General features: G+C 53.5%; 2 protein-coding genes across 31 annotated transcripts in view; both read left to right on the forward strand.

Moving 5' to 3' along the window:
* The first annotated feature begins 61 nt into the window (after positions 1-61).
* Positions 62-17,147, forward strand: Rasgrp2 (RAS guanyl releasing protein 2). 4 transcript variants are annotated; one of them, XM_075973269.1, is made up of 17 exons: positions 62-174; positions 1,983-2,120; positions 2,719-2,821; positions 3,247-3,309; positions 3,659-3,790; positions 4,577-4,727; positions 4,920-5,093; positions 5,194-5,310; positions 8,199-8,480; positions 9,209-9,286; positions 9,502-9,624; positions 9,866-9,981; positions 14,916-15,057; positions 15,267-15,303; positions 15,684-15,860; positions 16,698-16,760; positions 16,932-17,147. In XM_075973269.1, exons 2-16 carry the CDS (start codon positions 2,048-2,050, stop codon positions 16,754-16,756), a joined length of 1,827 nt encoding a protein of 608 aa, XP_075829384.1. In that variant the 5' UTR covers positions 62-174; positions 1,983-2,047; the 3' UTR covers positions 16,757-16,760; positions 16,932-17,147. The 4 variants fall into 4 exon arrangements, with proteins under 4 accessions (XP_075829384.1, XP_075829386.1, XP_075829387.1 ...); XM_075973271.1 differs by lacking the exon at positions 62-174 and adding an exon at positions 587-877; XM_075973272.1 differs by lacking the exon at positions 62-174 and adding an exon at positions 1,619-1,637.
* Positions 17,148-20,619: 3,472 nt separating this feature from the next.
* Nrxn2 (neurexin 2) overlaps positions 20,620-25,538 on the forward strand; it is a 114,041-nt gene continuing 109,122 nt past the window's right edge. For all 27 annotated transcript variants that reach the window (XM_075973274.1, XM_075973290.1, XM_075973284.1 and 24 more), the window contains exon 1: positions 20,620-20,833. The gene's annotated coding sequence lies outside the window, so the exon portion shown is untranslated. The remainder of the gene's footprint in view (positions 20,834-25,538) is intronic.

Raw genomic sequence — 25,538 nt, forward strand, 5'->3', positions numbered from 1 at the left:
GTGGAGAAGGCGCGGCGCGGGGCGCAGGGGCGGGGAGGGGGCGGGGCGGCGGGGCGCTGGGCCGTGGCGCGGAGAGCGGGCTGGAGCCGCAGCCGCAGCGAGGCCGGCGGGCGGGAGCGCACGGAGGTGGCGCGGGCCGGGCAGGGTGCGGGCTCCGCGCTGCGGGTCCCAAGAGTGAGTGAGCGAGCACGCGCGCGCGCGGGCGAGGCGTGGGACACAGAGGGCGCGGTCCCTTGGGATCCTCTAGAGGCAGGCCGGCGGGGACTGCGGGTGGGTGGAGAATCTGCGGGCCGGGTCCTAGGTAGGACAGAGCTTACTGAGGGGCTAAAGCACTTAGAGCCACTGGCGGGAGGGGGAAGTCCGTGGCACACCGGTGCTAGCCTGCTACGTCTCTACCAGGCCCTCCCCTGCAAGTCCCCATTTGACAGATGGGAAAATTGAGGTTCAGAGAGGCCAAATGATTCTCAAGGTCACCCGGCTAGGAAGCAACAGAGTCACGAGGGAATGGCTCCGAGAACTCCTCGGAAGGACTGCCTAATGTGGGGGGAGTTTGTGTGTGTAGGGCGAGGTCCCCTTTCCTTTGGGCAAAGCTCTGGCATGGTCCAAGAGTGTGAGGAACACCAGCCGCTGAGGCTGCGTGTCCTGGAGCATGGTAGAAGGGGGAGGGGCGGCGGAATGGGTGTGTGCGCAACCACGGGGGTATGTGCATGTGTGTGGGAGTGTGCATGGGTGGAGATGCACAGTTTTGCGTGTGTGCGCACGTGTGCAGATGTCACAGCTACTGTGGCCTAGGGATCAGAGGCTGGGCTGGTTCAAGTGAACAGAAGGTCTGGGAGAAGAACTGCATGCGGTTTGGATTCTGGAGTAACGGACCTGGGTATGTGTGGTTGACGCTTTTCATTGCAGGTGTACATGGGGTGTGGGTGCCATTGTGTGTGACAGGACAGGAGTGAGTGTCAATGACTGGTGTGTATGAGATGGGCCCTCTTGCTTTTAATGTAGGTCATGTAAGTTACGGCGTCCGGCAGATAACTTGTCTAGAGAATGGGTGTTTGTCCCTCCCTGTATGGGTGCTAATAGTCCTCGCTGGTGACCGGGGTTACTTAATGGTGTCATGCAGGCCATGGCACCCCCATGGCGCTAGCGGCCCCTTCTGGGCACTCTACTTGGTGCTCTCATGCACAATTTAACTATGCAGCAGGGTGGGTGGGAGGTCAGGAGCCCAGGCTGGGGAGATACATGACAATTCTGGAGGGGCTGAGCCGGCACCCCTGGGACCTTCGTCCATGTGGCTTAGGAGCCCGCGGTTCCCAGGCTCTGGCTTCCCACTGACACCTCCCAACCGCAGTGGGCTACCCTCACCCCCGCCCCAAGAATGTTCTTCTCCACTCCGGTCCTCCTCCCCAAGGGCAGGCCCCTGGGGGATGCTACGGCCCCGCCTCCCACTCGCGGGGAGCCTAGGAGGGGGCGATGTGGGCAGGACGCCTGGGTTCTCTCCTCCCTCCTCCCATCCTAGGGAGAAATTCCTCCGAGGTCCCCTCAGGCACTGGGTTCCCAAAATAACCCTGCGGGGGAAGGGAGGCTGTTAAGGGAGGGGAAGCGGGAGGAGCACAGAACCAAGCTGCGGGGTGCTGCAGGTGCCTGTGGGGTGCTGCAGGTGCCTGTGGGGTGCAAGCACTAGGAGAGGAGGGCCCGCTAGGAGGCTTGGGGCAGCATCTGACCCCTGGGGTCCTAGCTCGTCCCTTATTCTAGTAGAGTCCTTCTACCTTCCCGCGACTCTGCGGGTGGGCCGGAAGCCTCTCGGCTAGTCCATTTCCCAACTAGCGGGTTGCACCATCCCGGGGCAGGACCGTTTAACCCCGGGAGTGGCAGCAGTAGACAACTCCGCCCCTGCCCAGCAGGGGGCGTGCCTGCTCCGCCCGTTCCTTTGCGCCCGGACGCTCCCCCGGTGCCTCCGCTAACTCCCACTCTGCTTCTTCCAGGACAAGAGTAGGGTTCGAGCCTCGTGGGAGCGTAGCTTGGGTCCAGCCCACCGGCACCGGCGGCCATGGCGAGCACTCTGGACTTGGACAAGGGTTGCACGGTAGAGGAGCTGCTCCGAGGCTGCATCGAAGCCTTTGGTGAGTTGCCTGCAGCACGAAGGGGCACACCCTGAAGCAGACCCCTGGCCAGGACCTACCCAGGCTCCCTCCCATCCTGCAGTCCACTTAACGAAAGCCCCTCTTCTTTGCAGAGAGGTGCCCAAATAAATATTCATACGGCAGGGAATTGGGGGGCTGGGGAGTCCCAACTCTGACCCGGGAGGGGCATTATCTGTTTCCCTGGGGGATCCGGAGGAACTCTATCTCTAGCCTGGGAACTGTTTCCGGTAGATGGGGGTTGGTTTATCTGGTGAAGGGGTGCCCCTTCCCCCAGCACTCAGGAAATGACCTCTGGATTCTTGACCCCGGGGAACCAAGGCTCCTTCCGCCCCAGCTGGTTCCCCTCCGGACTATGGGCTTGCTCCAAGCTCCCCTCCTCCAGCTCCTGGATCCTGTAGTACCCCTTGCCCACCCAAACTTCTTTCTCAACTTCGACCTCCAGGCTCTGGCGTGCTGGGAAAAGCAGTAGGTGGGCGGGGTCAGGAGTGCAGACCCAGGGACCTGACACCAGACTAGGCTTAGCCAGCTGAGTCTCCCGACCAAGGGTCAGCCACCTTCTCTTTGACTTTTGGAGCAGATGACTCTGGAAAGGTGCGAGATCCGCAGCTAGTGCGCATGTTTCTCATGATGCACCCCTGGTACATACCTTCCTCTCAGCTGGCTGCCAAACTGCTCCACTTATATCCTTGGCGGGAATGGCTGAGGCGTGGGTTGTCGGTTCACGAGCCCATCCTGCTTAGCTTGCTCAGGGCCTTAGTGGAGGCTGTCTAGTCTCCTAGGGCTTTACCTTGTACCTAGCTGAGGTCTTGGTCTCTTTTGTGAGTAGGCCTTGCCCTCACTTTCCCCTAAGGTCTTGGATCTGCCCCTGCTCTGTCCAGGGACCCCCTCTCACCCTTCTTTAAGGCTAAGTCCTCCTCTCTGCCTATGGTGGAGTCCAGCCCTCTACCTCCATCAAGTGGCTGCTCCTACAGTGTTCATCCCCTCTCCCTGAATCCTCTTGGAACCCAGGCTTTGCCTAGAGCCCCACACCCAGGATACTCAGGTCCCGCTGTCTGCTTGGTTCCTAGCCTTAGGTTCCGTGCTGTTGTCCTTAACTCTCCCTTACCTATCAGCAATCCCGGACAGACAGCTCTAATTCTCTACAGGTGAAAACGTGTCACCTAGTCAGGTGAGTCTGGGCCCTGGCCCCTCCTCTTACTGCCTTTCTCAAGCTTCAGGTGGGCTGCGGGAGTGGACAGCATCCAGGGGATAGACCATGGGGGTTTGCCGGGGGACGCTGTCCAGAGGTGCTGCTGGCCTTGCTATTTTCTGCTGGTGTGTGAAGTTGGGGATGAGAAGGAAAGCGCTGGAGGATGGGGGTGGGTGGGCGGGTGTTCCAATAGAACATACTTTGAGACTCTTTACCTCGCTCTTTGGGGGTCGATACAATCCTCATAGTTCCTTCTCTTGCCCCCCTGGGGATGGTGAAGGAAGGGGGGCTGCCCTAGGTGACTTGACTCTGCCTGCCCCTCCACCAGGTACTGGATCTCAGCATTCCCAGCAGAGTTTGACTTGAACCCAGAGCTGGCTGAGCAGATCAAAGAGCTGAAGGCTCTGTTAGACCAAGAAGGGAACCGAAGGCACAGCAGCCTCATCGACATCGAGAACGTGTGCGTGGGGGGGAAGCTCGGGGCACTAAGCAGCCTCCACCATACGTGCTTAATAAATGTCTGTTCAACTGAATGAGTGAGGGTCATGTTCACTCTTGCTTTAACCCCCCATGGCTCCCTGTCACCTTCAACACACCTCCAGCTATTAAGGCCCTTCGTGGCATCAGGCCAGCCTGACGTTCCTGTCCTGTCTCCCATGGCCTTCCCTGCATCCCACACACTTCATACTGCGGCTCTTTGGGTCCACTCGCCATTGTCTGTGTCCTGCATCCTTCCTCTCCACGGTACTCGCTCTTATTGCCCTGTCTCCTCCATTCTCACCAGACTCAGCACGAGTGTGACGCTCCTGCCTGGTGAGGGCATAGACGCTACTCTTCCAGGGCAGAATTTGCCATTCTTTCCTGTGTTTTCCCGAGATGCTTTGTGCAGACTCCTGCCCAGAGCCCTGGGAACATGTGTCCCACTGTTTGGTGATGGCATGTTTCTGTGTCTGTCTCCCCCGGTAGATTGTGAGCTCCTCGAGGGCAGGAACCGTGTCTTGCTCATCTCTGTACCCCAGCGCCTAGCACAGCGCCTGGCACAGAGTACGTTGTCCATCCGTGTGTTGAGTGCATGGTTAAGGGGATGTGTGGAGGAATTGCTGGGATTTGGGGATGGTAATGCTTAGGATGGTGGCCCCTGTTGTTTAGGTCCCAGCTCAGTTTGAGTGGCATGTTTGAGTATATGTGGGGTCATAGGGGGCAGGGGACATCTCTGGCACAGGGCTCACTACCCCTGCTCCCCCAGCCCCACCTACAAGTGGAAGCGGCAGGTGACTCAGCGGAACCCTGTGGAACAGAAAAAGCGCAAGATGTCCCTGTTGTTTGATCACTTGGAGCCAATGGAGCTGGCAGAGCATCTCACCTACTTGGAGTATCGCTCCTTCTGCAAAATCCTGGTGTGGCCTGAAGGCTTGTGGTTGGGTGCCACGCGGGTTGAGAAGGGAGTTCCAGAAAGGGCCAAGACTTGGGAATAGGCTGGCTCTCGAGCATGGTTGGGTGGTTTCATCAATGACAGTGGGAGGGTGAGCCAGGCTGAGAGCCATGGGAGAGGTCAGCAGGGCACTCAGGCCAAGTCCACCTGCCCCCAGTTCCAGGACTATCACAGCTTTGTGACCCACGGCTGCACCGTAGACAATCCCGTCCTGGAGCGGTTCATCTCCCTCTTCAACAGTGTCTCACAGTGGGTCCAGCTCATGATCCTCAGCAAGCCCACAGCCACGCAGCGGGCGCTGGTCATCACACACTTCGTGCATGTGGCAGAGGTGCCCACTTTTCCCATGTGCCCAGCCTCCCTGTGGTCATCAAACCCTTCCCCTTCTCTCCAGTGACGCCGGTGCCTCCCCCTCCCTATTTGCCTCTCAGAAGCTGCTGCAGCTGCAGAACTTCAACACACTGATGGCTGTTGTTGGAGGCCTGAGCCACAGCTCCATCTCACGCCTCAAGGAGACCCACAGCCACGTCAGCCCTGAGACCATCAAGGTACCTGGTTCAGGAGGGGCCTATGCTTCCAGGGTTGTAGCCTGGGCACGACTGTTGTCTACAGTGGGGGAAACTGAGGCTTGGAGGAGGAAATGGGAGCTCTAAGCTGTACAAGCGTCAGTGGCGGGCCCCCAGGTCTGCTTGGTCCCAAGGCTAATTTCTTTTTTTTTTTTTTTTTTTTTTTTGGTTTTTCGAGACAGGGTTTCTCTGTGGCTTTGGAGCCTGTCCTGGAACTAGCTCTGTAGACCAGGCTGGTCTCGAACTCACAGAGATCCGCCTGCCTCTGCCTCCCGAGTGCTGGGATTAAAGGCGTGCGCCACCACTAATTTCTTTTTTTAATGTGTGTATGTATGAGTATGTATCGCGTATGCGTGTGCACAAGTGCATGCAGGAGAACAAAGGTTGACATTTAGTCGCTTCCTCTCTCCATTTTATCTTTTTAAAATTCTTATTAGTTTATTTTATTGATGGGTGTGTGTGCATGTCATGTATGTTCATGTGCCCATGGAGACCAGGTGGATCCTTTAGAGCTGGAGTTGTAGGCAGGTGTGAGCTGCCTGACCTGGGTACTGGAAACAGAACTCTGGCTTTCTGGAAGCTCAGCAAGTGCCCTTAACCTCTGAGCCGCTTCTCCAGCCCCATTTTTTCTTGAGATAGAATCTTTTTCTGGACCCAGAACTCACCAGCTGGCTAGACCAACTGGCCAGTGAGCTCCAATGGTCTGTTTTTCTCCACCACTGAGGGCTTTGGTTATAGCCTGACTTGTATCTGGGTGCCAGGGATCCACACTTGGGTCCTCGTGCTTTACCGAGGGGCCATCTCCCCAGTGGCCACCTCATGAGACCCTGTCTCAGAAAAAACAGAAATTACAAAAGAGCAAAAATCACTCTATAGTTTAAAAAGTAGAACACTGGGGTCTGGAGAGATAGATCATGGTTAAAAGTGCTTGCTTTTACAGAGGACCCGGGTTCAATACCTAGCACCCACTCGCTGGCCCAGCTATGCACATGATGCAGAACAGCCCACATGCATAGAATAAAATAAATCTTTTTTCCAAGGCAGAGTTTCTCTGTGTGTCCCTGGCTATACTGGGGAACTTACTCTGTAGACCAGGGTAGCCTTGAACTCAGAGATCCAACTGCCTCTGCCTCGCAAGTGCTGGGATTAAAGGCGTGTGCCACCACCGCCCGGCAATAAATCTTAAAAAATAAAGAAATGAAGACTGTTGGCTGGAGTGTGCTGAGGGGTAGTGTGCACTTGAAGACCCTGGACTCTGACCGAGCACCAAGTCTAAACAAACAAGAGCCCAGAAAACATTGCTTCCCCTTAAAGGATGATACAGTGACCCCTGCCCAAGTATCGGGTCAGGGACGGGGCCTCCGTGATGAGGTCCGTGATGAGGGCTTTCCTTTGCTTCCTAGCTTTAGTGTGTGTGCATCCCATTTTGTTGCACCCTTTTATTCCACCTGGATGGGAGAGGCTTTCCATGCTGTTGTGTGGGGCGATTGCTCATTTTCGTTGTCCCCTGTCATTGTAAGCCTGTCCTAATTTAGTATTGGCTGTATGGTTGAGGGTTTTCTTTTTATAGATGAATTCATTCAGTGCATGTGTGCTCATACGTGGGTGTGTACATGTGTCCACGCCACAGCTCTTAATTGGAGCTCATAGGGCAAGTGGCAGCAGTCTGTTTTCTCCCTTTACCACACAGGTCTTGGAGACTAAACCCAGGTCCTCGGTGCCAAGCCTTTACCCACTCAGCCATCTTGCCAGCCTCTTTTCTCTCTTTTCTTCTGTCTCTTCTTTTTATCCCCCCCTCTCTCTTTCTCTCTTTTTTTGATTCAAGGCTTCACTGTATAGTCCTTGTTGTCCTAGAAATCCCTAAACCAGACTGGCCTTGAACCCGCAAGATCTGCCTGCCTCTGTCTGTCTTCTGCGCGTACTTCCGTGGGGTTTGTTTTTTAGATTGGGTCTCATTTTCTAGGCTGTCCTTGAATTTGAGGTGTGGCAAGGATGACCTTGCACTCCTGACCTCTTGCCTCTGCCTCTCAAATACCCCCACACCTGGTTTATGGGGTTCTAGGAATCAAATCCAGGGCCTTATGTATAATGGACAAGCACTATACCAACAGAACTGCACCCCTTTCTCAAGCTTTTTTCTTGTGTGTGTGGGGACCCTACCACTGCTTTTTTTCTAGAAGCAAGATTTCTCTGTGAAGCCCTGGCTGTCCTGGAACTAGCTCTGTAGACCAGGGTGACCTCGAACTCAGTGCCCTAACCACCTTTTTTGGTTTTTCAAGACAAGGTTTCTCTGTGTAGCCTTGACTGTCTTGGAACTCACTCTGTAGACCAGACTGGCCTCAAACTCACAGAGATCCTGCTTCCTCTGCTTCCCAAGTGCTGGGATTAAAGTCATGCTCTACCACCGCCCCACTGACCTCAACCATTTTTTGAGACAAGGTTTTGTATAATACTGGTTAGATTGGAACTCACTGTGTACATGGGGCTGGTTTTGAATACACAAATTCAAGCCCACAGTGATCCTCCTGCCGATTCTGGGCTTATGTGACCATACTCAGTTTAAGGTTTTTCCATTATTTACCATCACCAGACACACTGTGTAATAACATCCTTATTGGTCAATAGATCTGTGCTTATATGTTGATAACCTGTGCTCAGCCCTGGTGTGCGTGTAAGGTCGTAATTGTTTCCTTGGACTCCTAACTTGAGAGCTCTGACCCCCGAAGTTTGGGAGAGCAGTACTGGGTAAGGGAGGATGTGACCTTTCTGCCTACCTTGACCTCGTTCTCCTCCATTCCCACAGTTCTAGGGCTAAGGTAGGAGGACGATTAAGTGGCGTGTGTGAGTGACGCTCTGATCTTCCCCCCCAGCTCTGGGAAGGCCTGACGGAATTAGTGACAGCCACCGGCAACTACAGCAACTACCGGCGTAGGCTGGCGGCCTGCGTGGGCTTCCGCTTCCCTATCCTGGGTGTGCACCTCAAGGATCTGGTGGCCTTGCAGCTGGCGCTGCCTGACTGGCTGGACCCGGGCAGGACCAGGCTCAATGGAGCCAAGATGAGGCAACTTTTTAGCATTCTGGAGGAGCTGGCCATGGTGACCAGCCTGCGACCACCTGTGCAAGCCAACCCTGACTTGCTGAGTCTACTCACGGTGAGGGACTGGGCACAATGCCCTGTGTTTGCATTTGCTATGGTTGTGGGCTTGCTGAGTTCAGAAGGAACTGAGGTTTAGCCTGGGCTCTGAGGTTTGCACTCAACTCTGATGTGGTTCCAGGGTTGAGCTGAGACACAGGCCTGTGGTCTGATCGCAAGGCTGCTATGTGGACCTTGGGCTGGGTCTGAGGCTGGGCCTGGGTCCCTGGTCCTGAGCTGAGCTCTTGGCAGTGGGTTATATTCAAAGGCTAGGACTAATTTGTGGATTTGTTGGGTGACATGGGTGATTTCTAACATGGTCCTGGCTCCTGAGTGAAGTTCTTTTAGTATTTATTAATTTAGGTTTTGGAGACAGAATCTCACCCTGTAGCCCAGGCTGACAAGAACTTACTTACTAGGGAGCTTTGGCTAACTTTGAACTCATGGTAGTCTCTTTGTCTGAGCCTCCAAAGTGCTTGGATCACAGGGACCATGCCTCCCTATGGGCAAAAGTTCTGACTCCAATCTTGGCAGATATGTTGGCAGTGCATTGTTTTTAAGGCTTGCTCTGTGGGCCGGCTGACATGGAGGTGGTTGGGGTATTTTCTAAGCTGGCCTTTGTCCTGAGTTTAGCTGAGTTTAGCTTTCACAACAGGGCAGACTGGCAGTCCTGGGGTCCTAGATTTGCAGCTTCTGTGTAAGAGGGGAGCAGGGACCTGAGGCTATGACAAGTTCTCTGTGTCTCAGGTGTCCCTGGATCAGTATCAGACGGAGGATGAGCTGTACCAGCTCTCCCTGCAGCGTGAGCCACGTTCCAAGTCATCGGTAAGGGAGCCCCTCACCCCTCACTTTGCACTTGAGGATTCCAGGGTGCAAGGACAGAAAGAACATTCCCCATCCTATGCGCCCACCTACTTGCTTGACAGGGAGTCCTGGGGGTGGGGGTGGGGCTGACTTTGGGAAGGCTCTTTCTTTCTATTTATTGGAGCCTTAGGTTCATTCCCACTCTGGCCCTGGCTCAGACCTAACCGTTCCCACAGCCAACCAGCCCGACCAGCTGCACCCCGCCTCCCCGACCTCCTGTGCTAGAAGAGTGGACCTCAGTTGCCAAGCCTAAGCTGGACCAGGCCTTGGTGGCAGAGCACATTGAGAAGATGGTGGAGGTGAGCGGCCTGGAGGCCAAGGGATCCTGCTGGGAGCAGGGGTCTGTGAAGCAATGTTTCTCCAGTGCCTTGCCTGGGAGCCACCGCAGGTGCCACATCTGCTGGCCAGTGCTCTGGTCGTCCCCAGGAGGCACAGCACACTAGCTTCATTATGGGCTGGTGAGGCAGGGCTGAAAAGGGACATGGGCTCAGATGCTCCTTTTAATTCGCCCTTCTCCTGGCCTTGTGTGCTCCTCTGCAGTCTGTGTTCCGGAACTTTGACGTCGACGGGGATGGTCACATCTCCCAGGAGGAGTTCCAGATCATCCGGGGCAACTTCCCTTATCTCAGCGCCTTTGGGGACCTGGACCAGAACCAGTGAGGAGGATTAGAGCCTGGGGGGGGCGGGGAAGAGGGAAGGGATCAACCCACTTCCCCTTGGGTGTGCAGAGAGCAAGGCCTTGCCTGGGAAGCTGTGGCTGTGATGTTTTGGGGTGGGAGGAAGCTGCCAGCCATAGAGGGATAGTGTTACCTTACTAGTTTGGACAGATGGGGAGCCCCACCTGAGCCTTGCAAAGAGAACACTATTTCATTTGTGGAGCTCACAGCTGCCAAGAGTGTGGGGAAGTTGAGCCCCTGGGTAGCTGGCTTTAATGAACAGTAAGAAAGGCCGTAATTAGCAGCACCCACTTGCTTATCCACAATTCATATGCTGACAATTTGGAAAAACATCTGGTTCTCTGAAGCAGGTTAAATGTGCCCTCCGAACCATGTTTATGCCCCATTTTTGCTGAGATGACAAAAACCCAGTCAAAACGTACAGTCCATCCCAGGTTGATTTATTTTTAAATGTGACCTGTATTTTAAAAATATGTGGTTTGGGGGCTGGGAATGTGTCTCAGTTGGTAGAGTGTCTGCCTAGCATGCAAGAAGCCCTGGGTTTTATCTTTAGTATAATGGGGTGTAGAGACACTCTCCTGAAATCCCAGCATTTGGGAGGTGGAAGCAGGGCAGTCAAAAGCTCAAAATCATCTTCAATTACATAGCAATTTTGAAGCTAGCCTGGGCTACATGAGGCTCTCTGTCTGAAAAAAAAAAGTTTTTTTTTTAAAATATTTATTTATTTATTTATTATGTATACAATATTCTGTCTGTGTGTATGCCTGCAGGCCAGAAGAGGGCACCAGACCCCATTATAGATGGTTGCGAGCCACCATGTGGTTGCTGGGAATTGAACTCAGGACTTTTGGAAGAGTAGGCAGCGCTCTTAACCACTGAGCCATCTCTCCAGCCCCCTGAAACAAAAGTTTATCATTATTGTTCCCACATTACAAAAATTGATGGTAAAAGCAAAATCCAGGTAGTAAAATAAATTCCCAATGAACAAAATGTTTAAAGAAAAAAAAAAAGCAAGGTCAGAGGCAGGAGGGTTTCTGTGAGTCTGAGGACAGTCTGTTCTACACAGAGAAACATTGTCTCAAAAAAAAAAAACCAGCTAAAGCTAAACTTCTTTTCCTCATTATGTAGCCCAGGCTAGCTTTAACTCATTATCTAGCTCAGGCTAGCCCCAAACTCAAAGTGATCCTTCCTTATTTTCTCTAGTGCTGGGGTCACAAATGTGTGCCACCATGCCTGGCTGCTTTCGGCCTTTTTGGCACCCATGTAAAATGATTTTGGTATGCCATGTGTTTCATAGACAAACTAGATTCATGTGTGGATCTGTTCCCACTGGTGGCCAGACTGCAGTAGAAGCTCCCAGTTCCATATTTTCTCCCTGGGCTGGTGGGTGGGTTTGCTTTTGTTTTTCTTTCTGGGCTCTTAATCCTGGAGGCCATAGCTTCAAGGAGTCTCAGCCCTAAGACTCAACCTTATATAAATTCAGACATCTGATTGGCCACCAAACCTCACTATTGGGCTCCTAAAGAAGGAGGCTACCTGGGCTGTGTAGGCCAGTGGCAGCTCCTGGGCTTAGCGTGCACAGGGTCCTGGGTCTCATCTCTAGCTCCCTTAGACTCAGAGGAGACCAGTCCTAGCTCCTTCCTCCTCTTCCTCTTCCTTCTCCTCCTCCTCCTCCTCCTCCTCCTCCTCCTCCTCCTCCTCCTCCTCCTCCTCCTCCTCCTCTTCTTCTTCTCCTTCTTCTTCTTCTAAACTTGTTTAAGTCAAGGTTGCTCTGTGTACCAGGGCAGCCCCAGATAACTTAACTATAGCCAGGTGTGGTGGTGAAGTCCTGATTCTCCTGCCTTGGGCTCCCCAGAAGGCCCCTGGTGGGAGATCTGCCCCAGGTGTGTAGGGCACCATGGCTTCTGAAGCTCTCTCTGTCTGGAACATGGAGATTTCTATCTCTATAAAATCATCTGTGCATTTTAAAAGACTTTGATTACTTTTGTTATTATTTTATTTGTTTACTTTCTTTTTTGGAGACAAAGTCTCACTCTAACTTAATCTAGCTGGGAACTTACTACGTAGCCCAAGCTGGCCTTACAGTCTTAACCTCCGGAGTGCTGGGTTTTCAGGGATGACTCACCTTGGCCCACAATTTAGTTTTTTCTGTGCTGAGTTTGAACCCAGGGCCTTATGTGTGCCAGGCAAGCACTTCATCCCTGAGCCACACCCCTGGCCTGTTTGTGTGTTTGCCCTCTGCTGTATCACACACATCTTCCCACGTGGATTTATGTAGGGGTGCATACTTTATTTATTATTTATCTAGCTAGCTATTTTGGGGTTCTCGGTATTGAACCTAGGGCTTACACATTCCAGGCAAGCATCTGCCGCTGGGCTCTGGTGTCCACACTGCGTCATCCTTTAGAGGATGCACTGTGTGGCTGGCCATCCCTTCACCTGTGCCTCCTCCCACCGATGTACAGGGAGATGGTCCAGAGCTGCTCTGTGATTAGTTATCTGTCGTGCTTCTGGGAAAGTATTTGTATCTACTCCTTCATTCCTAGAAGTGGAATCAGTGGATCCAAAGAAATGTACATTCTAAGTTAGGAGAGAGAGACTGCCAACTGACCTCAGACAAGGTTGCATCCTGTTGCACCCCTTCAGCCGTGCCCAGGTGCCTGTGTCCCAGCCTCCTTGCCAAGAGCCAAGAGGCTATAATAAGCCCTAGGGTTTTGCCAGTTGAGTTGGAAAATGGTGTCTTTGTTAATTTGCATTTCTCCAACCTGTCTGGGGACTATCTATTCATATGTTTATTGGCCACTTATATTTCTTCTGTTAATTGTTCATATTCTTTGTTTGTCATCCTGCTGGGTTTGTGAGTCTTCTCATTGATTTTTAGAATCTGTACTAATGGATATTAACCCCTTGATGTTGAGTATATTTGCAAATAATTTCTCCGGTCTGTCACTGATGTTGTTTTTTTCCATATAAATTTTTTTTTAAAGCTTCGCGTGTTTGATATGTCAGCGTTTTTTTTGGCTTTTTGGATTTGTATGATATGTAGAAAGGCCCTCTGCTCAAGGTCACAAAGCAATTCTCAACTCTTACTTTCATGATTTTACATATTCATCTGTGTGTCTCATTCCAGGAGAATATGGTTTTCATGCAGCTTAATATGTCATATAAAGTCTGTCTGTCTGTCATCTATCTATCTATCTATCTATCTATCATTTTTCAAGACAGAGTTTCTCTGTGTAGCCCTGACTGTCCTGGAACTTGTTCTGTAGACCAGGCTGGCCCCAAATTTACAGAGATCTGCCGCCTGAGTGCTGGGATTAAAGGGCTGTGCCACCACTGCCCGGCTAAAGTCTATATTTCAATTTTTTAAAAAATTGTTTTATTTAACTTTATTTTATGTGCATTGGTGTGAAGGTATCAGATCCCTTAGAACTGAAGTAACAGACAGTTGTGAGCTGCCATGTGTTTGCTGGGGATTGAACCTGGGTCTTTTTGGAAGAGCAGCCAGGGTTCTTAACCACTGAGTCATCTCTCCAGCCCCTCGAATTTTTTTTTTTTGTGGTTTTTCGAGACAGGGTTTCTCTGTGGTTTCGGAGCCTGTCCTGGAACTAGCTCTTGTAGACCAGGCTGGTCTCGAACTCACAGAGATCCGCCTGCTTCTACCTCCCGAGTGCTGGGATTAAAGGCGTGCGCCACCACCGTCCGGCTCGAATTTTTTTTTTTTTAATAAATCACTAGTTGTCCCATTGAGATGGAGGCTCTGTAACATCATAGCATAGAATATCAAGTTTCAAATAAGGGCTCACTGTGGAAGTGACAGCCACCAAGAAGTGAGCAGGGAGTGGGATGTGGTGGCGCATGCCTGTGATTCCAGCTTCTGAGAGACTGAGGCTGGAGGGTGAGGAGTTCAAGGCCAGACTCATATATAATAGCCACTTGAGGTCAGCCTCAGCTACAAGAGACTGTGTCTCAAAAAAAGTAGCAAACTACGATGGCTCTCTTTCTTAATCCCAGCACTTGGGAGACAGGCCAGGCAGATCTCTGTGAGTTCCCACCCAGCCTGGTCTACAGAGTGAGTTCCAGGCCAGCTAGGGCTACATACTGAGAACTTGTCTCTGAAAACAAACAAAAAGCAGGGAAGAGGGGTATACAAATTAAAATGTAAAAAATAGAAAAAAAAAAAGAGAAGTGACTGAGGACCCACCTAGCCACGTGGGCATTTGTATGCATGTTCTTGGACTCTCAAGACTTGGGACATAAGAAGTAGAACTTTGCCCATCTGGAGATAAGGAAACTCAATCACAGTCAGATTGGTCAGCCCCAAGTCACAGGGCTGAGAAGTAGAGCTGAGGTTTGTTTTTATTGGGAGGGCAGTTTGAGACGGAGTTTCTTTACGTAGCCCTAGCTGTCCTGGAACTCACTAAGTAGACTTGGCTGGCCTTGAACTCGCATCAAAGGCGTGAACCACCGTGCTCAGCTAGAGCTGGGATCTGAACTGAGATCTATGTCTAGAACACACTGGCGCCTAAAATCCATTCCTGGATGAAAAGGGACCCTTGGGAAGCCGAGGTTTGGTGGAAACCCCAGATCACAGGTGCAGCTACCCCGTTCTCTTCAGAGACCCCAGTCCTCAGGCGCCCTGCAGGTGTAGCGGTGTGGCGCCGAGCACACTGCGGGAACAAGAGACGCCCAGCCTTTTTAGCTGACACCCAACTGCGAGTTCCCCATTGTCCTGAGGAGGAAAAACTCTAGGAAATGACTTGGCCAAGCCCACACTAGTTATTGGTAGATGATAAGTATCCTCTTGTTACCTGCACGGACCTTTCTGGACCCTTTTCTCCGCCCGTGGGGTTGGGGATGCCCGCTCTGGCCCCAGGGGAGGATCCAAGCTGAGGTGTCCCCACGCCCACTAGGGATGGCTGCATCAGCCGGGAGGAGATGATCTCCTACTTCCTGCGCTCCAGCTCGGTGCTGGGCGGCCGCATGGGCTTCGTACACAACTTCCAGGAGAGTAACTCGCTACGCCCGGTTGCTTGTCGCCACTGCAAAGCTCTGGTGAGCGCCCACTGCCCACATTTGCGGCGCTATCCGTCCACCCCTCCAGCCCTAGCTTGTGGCCCACGCCCCGCCCTTCTACTGGTCCCGCCTCCACCCAAGCGCTGCTAGCCAACCCGCAAAACACCTTGGTTCCTAGACCCCAAGCCCTGTTCTCTGGACCTAGAAAACCTTAACCCCCTCCAACATGGTTTCCTCCTGTATTGCAGATACTGGGCATCTACAAGCAGGGCCTCAAATGCAGAGGTAAGATAAAGAGGAACAAATGGCTTTGCTGCTGGACCGAGGTTTGGGGAAGAGTTCGTGTTGGGCTAGAAATTTTTGTTTTAATGGCGGCAATTTCCAGCAAGCAAAGAACATTGTAACTAGAGAGGCACTCTGACTAACAGGAGGGGCTTGTCTTTTAAAAGGCTGTGGTGGGGCAAGCTGCCTAGCAAGAGGACTTTGGAGAGGTCATAGTCCGATATTAAATTAACATAAAGCGAGCAACTTGGGAGAAGACTTGTAGTTTGATGGGGTGATTTCCAGGAGCAAAGAACTCTGGGAGAAGTACAGGTCTGAAGGATGGCATGGAGAATTTTCTGACCCAGGGCCTTTGTTGGGCTCCCCCCTTTCCCCTCCCTCAGCTTGTGGTGTGAACTGCCACAAACAGTGCAGAGACCGCCTGTCAGTGGAGTGTCGCCGCAGGGCCCAGAGTGTGAGCCTGGAGGGCTCCGCGCCTTCTCCCTCACCCACACATACCCACCATCGGGCCTTCAGCTTCTCCCTGCCTCGCCCAGGCAGGCGCAGCTCCCGGCCACCAGGTAAGAGGGCCCACAGGGAGTCAATGACATATAAACTTATCCTGGATGCTGGCTGGTTCAGACTTCGTGATTCTTTTATTTTGGTGGGACAATAAAGAAGGGTTGGATAGGTCAGAGGGCCAGAGAGTGCCCGAAGAGCTCCCGACTTTCTGAGGGTGACATGGAGAGAGGCCCTAATTTAATTTAATTAATTTATTTTTGAGACAGTCTTGCTATATAGCTATGGCCAGCTCTGCTTTCCAAGTACTGAGATTAAGGGTGTGCACCCCAATTTTAAAGAAGCGTCAAGATTCCAGTTGCATGCTTGTTAGGGGGATTGGAGTTCTATGAACTATTTGCATTTCTCTTTTTTGCCTGCCACTATAAAAGTCCCTTCTCCCATAACCTCTGGGTGGTACTCCTGGGGTCTCTGTTGCTGAACGACTATTTGGCAAATGATCATTTTCCCCTAGAAGAGTCTGAACAATGAGCTAAACCGAGGTCTAGGCCAATTTGACCACAATCATCTGGGTTGCCGTAAGTCCTCAAAAATAGCACAGAGAAAACTGTTTGCAGTCGGCCTTCAGATGCGCTGGACTCTAAACTGTGCAACACTCACAAAATCGACATTTAAGCTAACTGCACAGCGATGTGGCTGTGGGAAGAGCTGCGGCAGAAAGAAACGTAGAATAAGCCTCAAAAATGGGGTCGTTTGGTCGTTCCGAAGATTGATTTTTGGAGGATGGGTCTGCTTCCAGGATGGGGGAGGGATGAGAGCCTCCTCTGATCAGAGATGGCTGCTGAGGTCACAGGGACCAGGGGTGGGTTTGCAGACAACTCTCCTGTCCCTCTCCACAGAGATCCGAGAAGAGGAGGTGCAGGCAGTGGAGGACGGAGTGTTTGACATCCACTTATAAGATGGTGGGTCCCCCCTCCCTTTGCAGGCTGCTCCCAGAGTCCCCCCCCAGAGGGCTGGGGTAGCTTATGGGGAGGGGCTTGGAAAGGATACTTATCTCACTGGCCTGGGCAGGTGGGCTCATACTTTGACAAGGGGGTCGCCTTCCTTACAACTTCTGTTTTTTCTCTTCCCAGCTGCAACTGTCAAGGACTCATTCCTGCTTTGGAGAAATGACTCGGAGCGGAGCAGGGAGCCTGGAGTTCTGGGGCAGGAGGCTGGGCTGAGGGTGGGGGTCGAGGGTGGCATGCATTGAGGTCAGGGCCAGGGCTGGCGTCCCTAAGGTTGTACAGGATCTTGTGAATATTTGTATTTTCCAGATGGAATAAAAAGGCCCGAATAATTAATCTGGACACTCAGCCTACCATCCTCAGACGCTGTCCTTCTAGGGTACTACACTGTTGGGGTCCAGAATTCTGTAGGCTGTGCACCTGGAACCTGGGGGCAATGTGGCCTTAGAAACAGAAAAACCTCTGAACACAAAACTCTTGGGAAGGATCTAGAATGGGAGGGGTCCTGAATTTTGGGGACTCTGAGCTTTGACACCTGTGAGTCTTTGCACCCTACCATTGCTGGACCTGGTGCAGCTAGAGTTTTCAGCCTATAAGTCAAACTCCCCTGCCTTCCAGGTAACCTTTTAGGCCCTGGATGAAGACTCCAGTGACGGAGCGCTCTCGGCAGGCTGAAGAGGGCTGCCCAGGGCTGTGGAGGAAGAGCTGAGAGCTAGGAAGGGTGGGGACAGGCAGAGGCTTGGGCTGGTGTGCCTCAGGGTGGGGGCTGAGCTCCACGGTCAGGCAGCCTCTTGGCCTGGTGCTGCTGCTTGCCGGAAGGACAGCGACTTCCAGAGGAAATGCATATTGATCCTGCCTAGCTCCGGAGGCCTCTCCTAACCCAGCTTGCTCTTCCCTCCTGAGAACTTGGGGGTGGGTGGGTGTCACCACTGAGTGAGGCCAAGGCCATTTCTAAGGCTACTTTGGGAGAGGAGGGTGGTCTGTGGGGGTCACCCAGAGGATCTAGAGTCTGATCAGGCTGCCCCTCTGGTCAGGAGGTATCAGAGAGCAATGCTAAGGATGGGAATTACCTCTCCAGAATGCAGCATTCCCTATGGTAGCCTTTGAATTGTTCCAAGGGCAGAGAAGGAACACCCCAACTCCTTACCTGCACGTCACCCCGTTCTGCAGAGCTGGCCATGGTCTCAGGTTCCTTGGAGAATACACTGTCCCAGAGCCCCCGCTTCCTGCCATCTCTACCTTTTGACTCCACTTCCCCTGGTCTCCTAGTCCTTATTCTGGGCCACCTCATTCTCCTGCCCTGTTACCAGGGCCAGCTTTAGTCCTGTCCCTCATTGAGTCCCCTACGTTGCCTCTCCTTCTGTCCTCAGCCCCCTCCTGCCCTTCCCCCTCTTGAGGCTGTAATATCCGTTTCACGATTTGGGGGCTGAGTTGCTATAACAACAGACGGCGATTGTGTTGTGAAGAGCAGCTCGCTCCTGCTCTGCCAGCCTGCCTCCCGCTGCCTCCATCCCTGCAGCCTGGTCGGCTCCCCAGCACCCCAGCCCCTTCCTGGCCTCTTCCTAGTATGTGGTATGGCCTGGTGCTCAACTCTGCCTGCCCGGGATGTGACACATACCTGTCTTTCCACTGTCATTCAGATGTGTCAGAGCTGGTGTATGTGACTGTGTGTGGGGGACCTGCACCTGTATTTGCACCGTTTCCCTCCCTATGTGACCCTATTGGACTGTGTACATGCCTAGAAGGGTGTTGGCTTCCTGCTTCCCACCAATGTCCACACTGGGAGGGAGACCGTATGTGAGGGTTGTATTCTGAAGTGGTGGGGCCCAGATGCCTTGGGGGGTCTGAATATGGAACCTCCCCACTAGAGGAGAGGGCAGCAAGGTGTAGCAGGCTCCAGTGACCTTTCCTGCCCTTGATGGAAAAAGCTGAAGGTAGGGACAGGAGACCAGAGTCACCCTTGCTCCCTCCCCACCCAGATTCCTTGGTTTTGAGCATTGTCACTGGGTCACTGCACCTGCTTGTCTGTCCCTCTGCATTTTGGTGTGTGTGTGTGTGTGTGTGTGTGTGTGTGTGTGTGTGTGTAGCCTGCAGGAGGAGGAGCAGTGGAGGAAGGGTGGGGCAGTGGGCTGTGGGGGTCAGAGAGGCCCTGACTCAGCAGTTCCTGTTCTTCCTCTTCCAGTGGCCTTGGCTGGGGGGTGGGGTGGGGAGTGGGGTAGGGAGGTGGGAGGGTGAGGGGGTAACTTGAGGGTTTTTCCAAGGTCAGGGTAGGTCCCAACTCTGGGACTTGGTTCAGGAATCTCCCTTTCCAGCGCCTAGGAAATACCCTCTGCAGCAGGTCCCCTCCTATTCCCCTTACAGGCTGTCAAAAGAGGTCCTCTGGAGGGCGGCCACACAGGAACTGACCGCTCTCTGCAAAGTGGCATTCAATGGTAGTGTGACTTCATGGGCAGGTTCCCTGTGAGCACCTTGGGTGTGTGTTTGCCCTTGATTGTGCAGGTTCCTGTGTGCACAAGTATGCAAGTTGTTGATTCAGTGTGTTTTTCCTCAGGGGACATCTCTGAAGTGCCCCTTTGTGTCTTCTGGAAATGCTGGGCACACACAAGACAGGTGTGCATGGCTGTGTACCCCCATGTGTATCTGCATGGAATAGTGGTTGGATGTGTGTTCTTTCATATTGCCTCTGGCTAAGGAAATGCCAACTGCTACCAGCTGTGCAGATCACAGGCCCTGTAACAGCAATCAGGGGCCTGGAGAGAACTGGCAAAATGGTCTGCCACACACCCACGGCCACACCCACGCCTGCACGCTGCCTCATTGAGGAGCCCTGTGTCCAACTTAGCTAATGGTATACACACTAGGCGCCGGATCTACCTTTTCTCGGTGGAATGAGTGAAGGGGGGTGTTCCCTTCTCGCACAAACACGGTGATGCAGACATTCTTACTGCAGAAGACCTGCACCCCAGGACCACACTCTGAAATCCACGCTAAGGGTAGGAGTTTGAAGGGAGGATGCTATCAGCCTCGTCCTCAGTCACCTCAACCCAGTCGCTAACCTCCTTTCCCAGCCCAGCCTTCCAAAGGGGTGGGAGATAGCTCCAAACTCTGGGATTCCCAGGAGTGTGGGCTGGGAAACCCCAAACCCTTAGGTCTATTCTGTCTCTAGCTCAGCTTTTTTCTCCCCCACCAGCTGAGTCCTTAGCTCAACCTAGCCCCCTAGCTGTTCAGTTCCGGAGGCTCCTGGCTAGAAGATGCTGGGACAGTGAGGATTAGGGTCTCTGCGAGTGACTGAAAAAAAGCCACTAGTCAGTCGGCGGCCCCTTCCTTGGCTCCAGGTAGCCCAGGCCAGCCCCCAGACGCAGCCAGCAGAGGGCGCTGTGACCCAGGCCCCGCTCAGGTCTTGCTCTCTCGGTGCCCCAAGTAGGGGTTCAGTCTTCTCGTTTGGTTTGTCCCGGCCCTGGGCACTGTTTTCGGGACCAGCCGGCAGGGGCGGGTGGGTGTGGGATCCAAAAACCCAACCAAGAGGAGAGGGGCCTAGGACTCCAGGATTCCCAAGACACTGAAGCTGGGGAGAGCACCTGCTGGGTTAGGAGGCCTGGACGTCTGGGCAAAATGGTCCTGAGAGGCGCGGAGGGGCTCGGATGCCCTGGGGCTGGGACGCCAGGGTCCGCGCTGGTGAGGGAGGTGGGCCAGTGGAGCAGCGGGACTGGCGGCTTCTGCACCTTCGCATTGGCCGCGTCGCTTGTCCGTCAGTTCTGCGTGGTCCAATGCGCGTGCCTTGGGGGCGGGCCCTAGTGCCGATGCTGCCGTCAGTCTGTGTTGCAGGGATGCGGCGGCGGGAGCAGCCGCCCTGACTCTCAGAGCATCTTCCTCGGAGCGGCACCGCGGCGGGGCGGGCGGGGACGCGGCGGGGACCGAGAGGCGTGAGGCGGCCGATACCGCTGGCCTCGTATCTGTCACCTGCTGGAGACCAGGCGGTCTCGAGACTCTGATCCCCACCCTTCAGCTCCTGGCGCCCCCAGAACCAGGTATGGGAGGGGGGGCTGCGGCGGAGACGGGTGGGGGGCGAGAGCCAATCGGGGGAGGGGAGCGGGTCGGAGGGGCGGCGGATGCAGAAAGGACGGATTTGGGGGCGGGGGCGCCGAGCAGAGAGGGCTGGCTGGGTGACAGCGAGGATGCGAAGCCACTGGGGGAGATTGGGGGACTCCCTGTGGAAGGGGCATTGGCCCTGAGCTGGGGCGAATGGAGGGGAGTGACGGAGGGTCGTTAGGGGAAGGGATGGGATGTGAAGAAGGGGCATCCATACGGTTGTGAGAAGGGGTCTGAAATGGGGGGGGGGTGTCCTTAGTATATGCTATTCCTGGCAGCTGGAAGCAGTGATGGGTCAGAGAGGCTGTGAGCTGTTGTGGCCTGAAGGGTCTGCAGGGGAGAAACCCTGGTCTTCGTGGGAGAGGAGGCGGACTGGAGGAGAGAGGACTGAGAAGTGGAGAGGGAGGTCTGGGGGTAATCACTGAAGAAAAGGCTCTACTGGGGGATGGGAGCCAAGGGGAGAGGAGGTTATCAGGAGGGAGCAGAGGGGAAGATGCCAAGATGCTCTAGGCATAGATGAGTCTATGATGGGGGAAGAGCTGGACAAGATGGGGGGCCTGAGGGAGAGGAGAGAGGCTTGCTGGGGAAGGCTGGGGGTGACAGAGAGGGAAACCAGTAGTAGGGGGCTCTACTTGGGTAAGGATGTACTTGGGGGCAAGCGGTAGGGTTCTGGTCACAGAGTGTTGGAGGGGGAGAGAAAGCTGCTGGGTCCTGGGCTTACTCCCCCACCCCAAAGAGGTGGGGACTATTTCTCTTGTCCCAGCCTTCTTCCCCAGAGGAAGGAGCAGTCTACCCTAGGTTCTTTGCAATGGAGCATGAGTCTAAGGACTCTGGGTGGGCTCCTAGGTAAAATTGGCTTTGCAGGGCTGTAGGGCTGTTACCGTTGCCGTTGCTGTCGCCCCCTCTTTAGTCCTACTAGAGGCATCTAGGGCCTTAGTGAACCAGCAGGGCTGGGAGGGGCTGTTTCTTGGTGCTTCCCAGTGAAAGGGATCCTGCTCTGCTCTATAAGGCTCAAGTAAATCTGAGGGGGTGGGTCAGTCTCCAACCCCCTTGACTACTTCCGGCTTTCATGCACCCTCATTTTTGCACATATTGTGGGTGGGTGGGGTAGGCAAGGACCTTCCAGTCATTCCTGCCCCTCCCTCTTGTCCACCTTCCCAGTGTCTGGGCGTTCCTTCTGGGGGAGGGTTTTACATCCTCTGTCTTTTGCTAGAAAAAGAAAAAGAGAAGAGAGCAAGAAAAAAAAGAGAGGGGCAATCAGCTAGTCAGTTAACTACATGCAGGGCCTTCTGCTTTGTGGGTGTTCCAGCTACTTGGATCCCCAGCTCCCAACCCCAACCTGGGATGGCTCAGGGATAGAGACATCAGAGCTGGGGTCACCCTTCTGTAGCCAGGGAGAAGGGTCGGGTGGAAGGGAAGTGTGCTCAGACACATTCCATTCTCAGCCGCACAGGGGTGGGCGGGACTGATCAGCTGGCAGTGGCTGCTGGGGAGTTGCTTCATGGCCTGGGCTTAATCTACATGACAGCAGCTCCTGAAATGAAGGGGCTGGGCACTAGGATAGCCATCGGGACCTCCATGTCTCTCAAGCTCAGCTCTTCTGTCCACCCTTGCCAGTGACACAGACATCCTGACACAGATCCACTCGCTTGGTGGCACCCACCCAGACACACACCTACACAGACACTCACACCTGTGTATACAATACAACTCCCCAGCAGCACATCACCCACAGTTCCCTGCCCAGAGAGACTGCCACCTCCTGCCTGCCTCAGAGACCTCCTCAAGGAGCCCTGCTTCAGCACATGACACACACAGAGCCCCTAAATGCTCCCAGGTCCCCTGACAAAGCACTGGCAGCCCTTACTCTCAGAGACACACAACTTCTATCACTGTTCATTTACTCAGGCTCACAGACGTCTCAAGTCCTCTTGCCTCATGGCCTGCCTTCTCTTCTGGGTACACACGCCCACGCCTGCACACCTTCCAGACACATCAGCCTCTGCCTGCCACATCGCATACACGGCCTGCTAGTCTGAGTCTTAAGCATTTTGCACCAAGTCTGTATGTGTGCACATTAGCGCACAGGCTGTACGATTTCATCCTTTATGCCTTGACCTGCACCCTGTCTATAACTCTCACCCAATTCTTGTCACTCTCTTCTCTTTGTATTTTCAGAAAGCTCTTAAACCCTAGGTCTACTCCAACTGATCACGACCACAGTCACTTCAGGCCATTTTCGCCCTCAGCCACACCTGGCCTTCTGCAGAACCTTGAGTTCTGCCCTGGCATTTGTATCCCCCACACGGCCCTCTGCCTGCCTGACACAGTGTCCACCCCTTCAATTCCAGCTCCTGCTCAGCCCCCACGGGGACTCCCAGAAGTGTGTCCTCACACACCACCCACCCCTTGTGGCTCCATCTGTTGGTGCAGTTCTGTCCCAGCCTCTTTTGTACCGACAGGCCTGTGGACTTGCTGGGATTCATTAGGTAATGCGCACCTTACTGTCATTTTCAAAGCAGTCTCCTGCTCCTGCCACCATTCAACATGGGTGGATGAGGGTAAGGCAGCATGGACTGTGCCGTGTCTACCACTGACCCTCAGTTTCCTTATCTGTAAAATGGGTGTTTCCATACTGATGTCAGGGGGATGGCTCAGGGATTGGATGAGAGGATTATGATGGTTATAATCATAGCAGCAGCACGTTATTTAGTGTGCACCTACTGTGTGCTTTGAACCTTTTCATCTGGCGTATTTGTCAGGCACATGGAAAACAACCCAGCCAGCTGTTGAATATTTTTTATAGGTGTTTAAATATTTTTTTTTTCCAAGATGGGGTTTCTCTGTAGCTTTGGAGCCTGTCCTGGAACTATCTGTTGTAGACCAGGCTGGCCTTGAACTTACAGAGATCCACCTCCCTCTGTCCCTCGAGTGCTGGAATTAAAGGCATGTGCCACCACTACCCAGCTGTGTTTAAATATTTTTGATATTTATTCATTTTGTGTGTTATGTGCATCATGGTGCATATGCCGGGGTCAGAGCACAGCTTGTGGGAGTCGGTTTTCTCCTCCCACTATGTAGACACTGAGGATTGAGCTTGGATAGTCAGGCTTGGCAACAGCACCCTTACCCGATGAGCCATCTCTTTGGCCCAGCAGCAGGTATTTTTTTCTGTCGTTATTATATCCTTCCCTACACATGCGCATACACCTGTCAGACATCTCCGAGAGCATTCCAGCCACTTCAGGCTTATGCATGAGGCCGCCCCTGGAAACCATCTGCCCCCTCTGCATCACTGAGTTGCACTCTCCCAGGTCTGTGTGCCCCAGCCGTGCATGGCACAGGGATGGTCTCTGTGTCCACCCCTCCCCCCACTCCCCCCAAGGTTCCGAATGCTTGTGTTTCAGCCCCCATCCTATCAAGTCATCCCATAGCTTCTTGGTTCCCAGCCCATCCTTTACCACAGCCCCACCCACTTGGCAGTAGCCTCCTCACGCACACACCTCCAGCTGCCACTCCTGTCCTCTGGCTCTTGCTGTTTTTTTCTCCAGGTACATAGAGACCACCTTAGGGGACATACGAGCACACCAAGTGCTGGCACTCCATGTTCCCCGTCCTCAGGTCTCTTCATCCTTTCTCCCACTTTCCTAGGCAAGACAGCTACTTAGAAGAATGGAGAAGGACCCAGAGGTGAGAGAGAATCAAACTGGAGAGCGTCCCAACTCTGTCACTTAGGGGTGTTGTCACCCTGTGTGGTCCCATGTCTTGTAAAAGGGAACCTCACTAAGATCTACTTTGCTTATCCCCTTGTCAAGGGAGTTCTCGTAAGGCCCTGGCAAGGATTAAAGTAAATGCCGGATCCATGCAGCACTGAAGCTGTAGAGGGCCGAGAGGTTCTAGAAAGAATCACTAGCACAGCACACACTTTTCCACACCACAGAAGCCTCAGTGAGGCTGTGCTCTTCCACATGTTCTGATGCTGACAAGATTTCCAACACATGGAATTGGCCTCTTTTTCGCTCAGACTATTCCCGGGAATTATGGAACCCAGGCAGGAGAGTCCAGCTGGTTAGGCTCTGCGGGTCCAGTGGGAGTATTTAGAGAAGAGGCAAGTGAACTCTGCTGTAGTCACGTACTCTGAAGAGAATGGGAGCCCAAAGAGGTTAAGTGACTCGCCAAAGGTCACACAGGTTGATAGAGGAATAGCTGGCACTGGAAGCTAGGCTCGTGAGTGCGAGCCATGCATACCCCGGCCTGCTTTTCGGCCATGGCTTGGACATGTCTGTCTGGGTCATCCCTTGTCTTCACTAGGTCATCAGGACTAGAAAGGAGAGTAGGAAGAGGGGCAGGGACTGTTTGTAGCCTGTCCAGCCTGTCAGTTCTGCCCGGGGCTTTAATGGGGAAATCTTGTCCTTAGAAACCATCATGACTCCAAGGGTACCTTGGGCCACACAGTCTGATGTCCTCTTGTTATGACTCAAGAGCCACCCGCTTCCTACGCCCAGTGTCTCTGAATAGCAGTCATCCGTCCTCAGCTTGTACACCTCCACAGACAGGGAACTCACTCCCTGCCCCCTCCGAGGCAGCCTACTCCACTGTTGCGTGGCTTGGACTGCAGGCAGATTTCCTTAGGGCTTGATCCAA

The sequence above is a fragment of the Microtus pennsylvanicus genome, chromosome 5, assembly GCF_037038515.1.
Source record: "Microtus pennsylvanicus isolate mMicPen1 chromosome 5, mMicPen1.hap1, whole genome shotgun sequence".
In the NCBI taxonomy this organism is placed as follows: Eukaryota; Metazoa; Chordata; class Mammalia; order Rodentia; family Cricetidae; genus Microtus; species Microtus pennsylvanicus.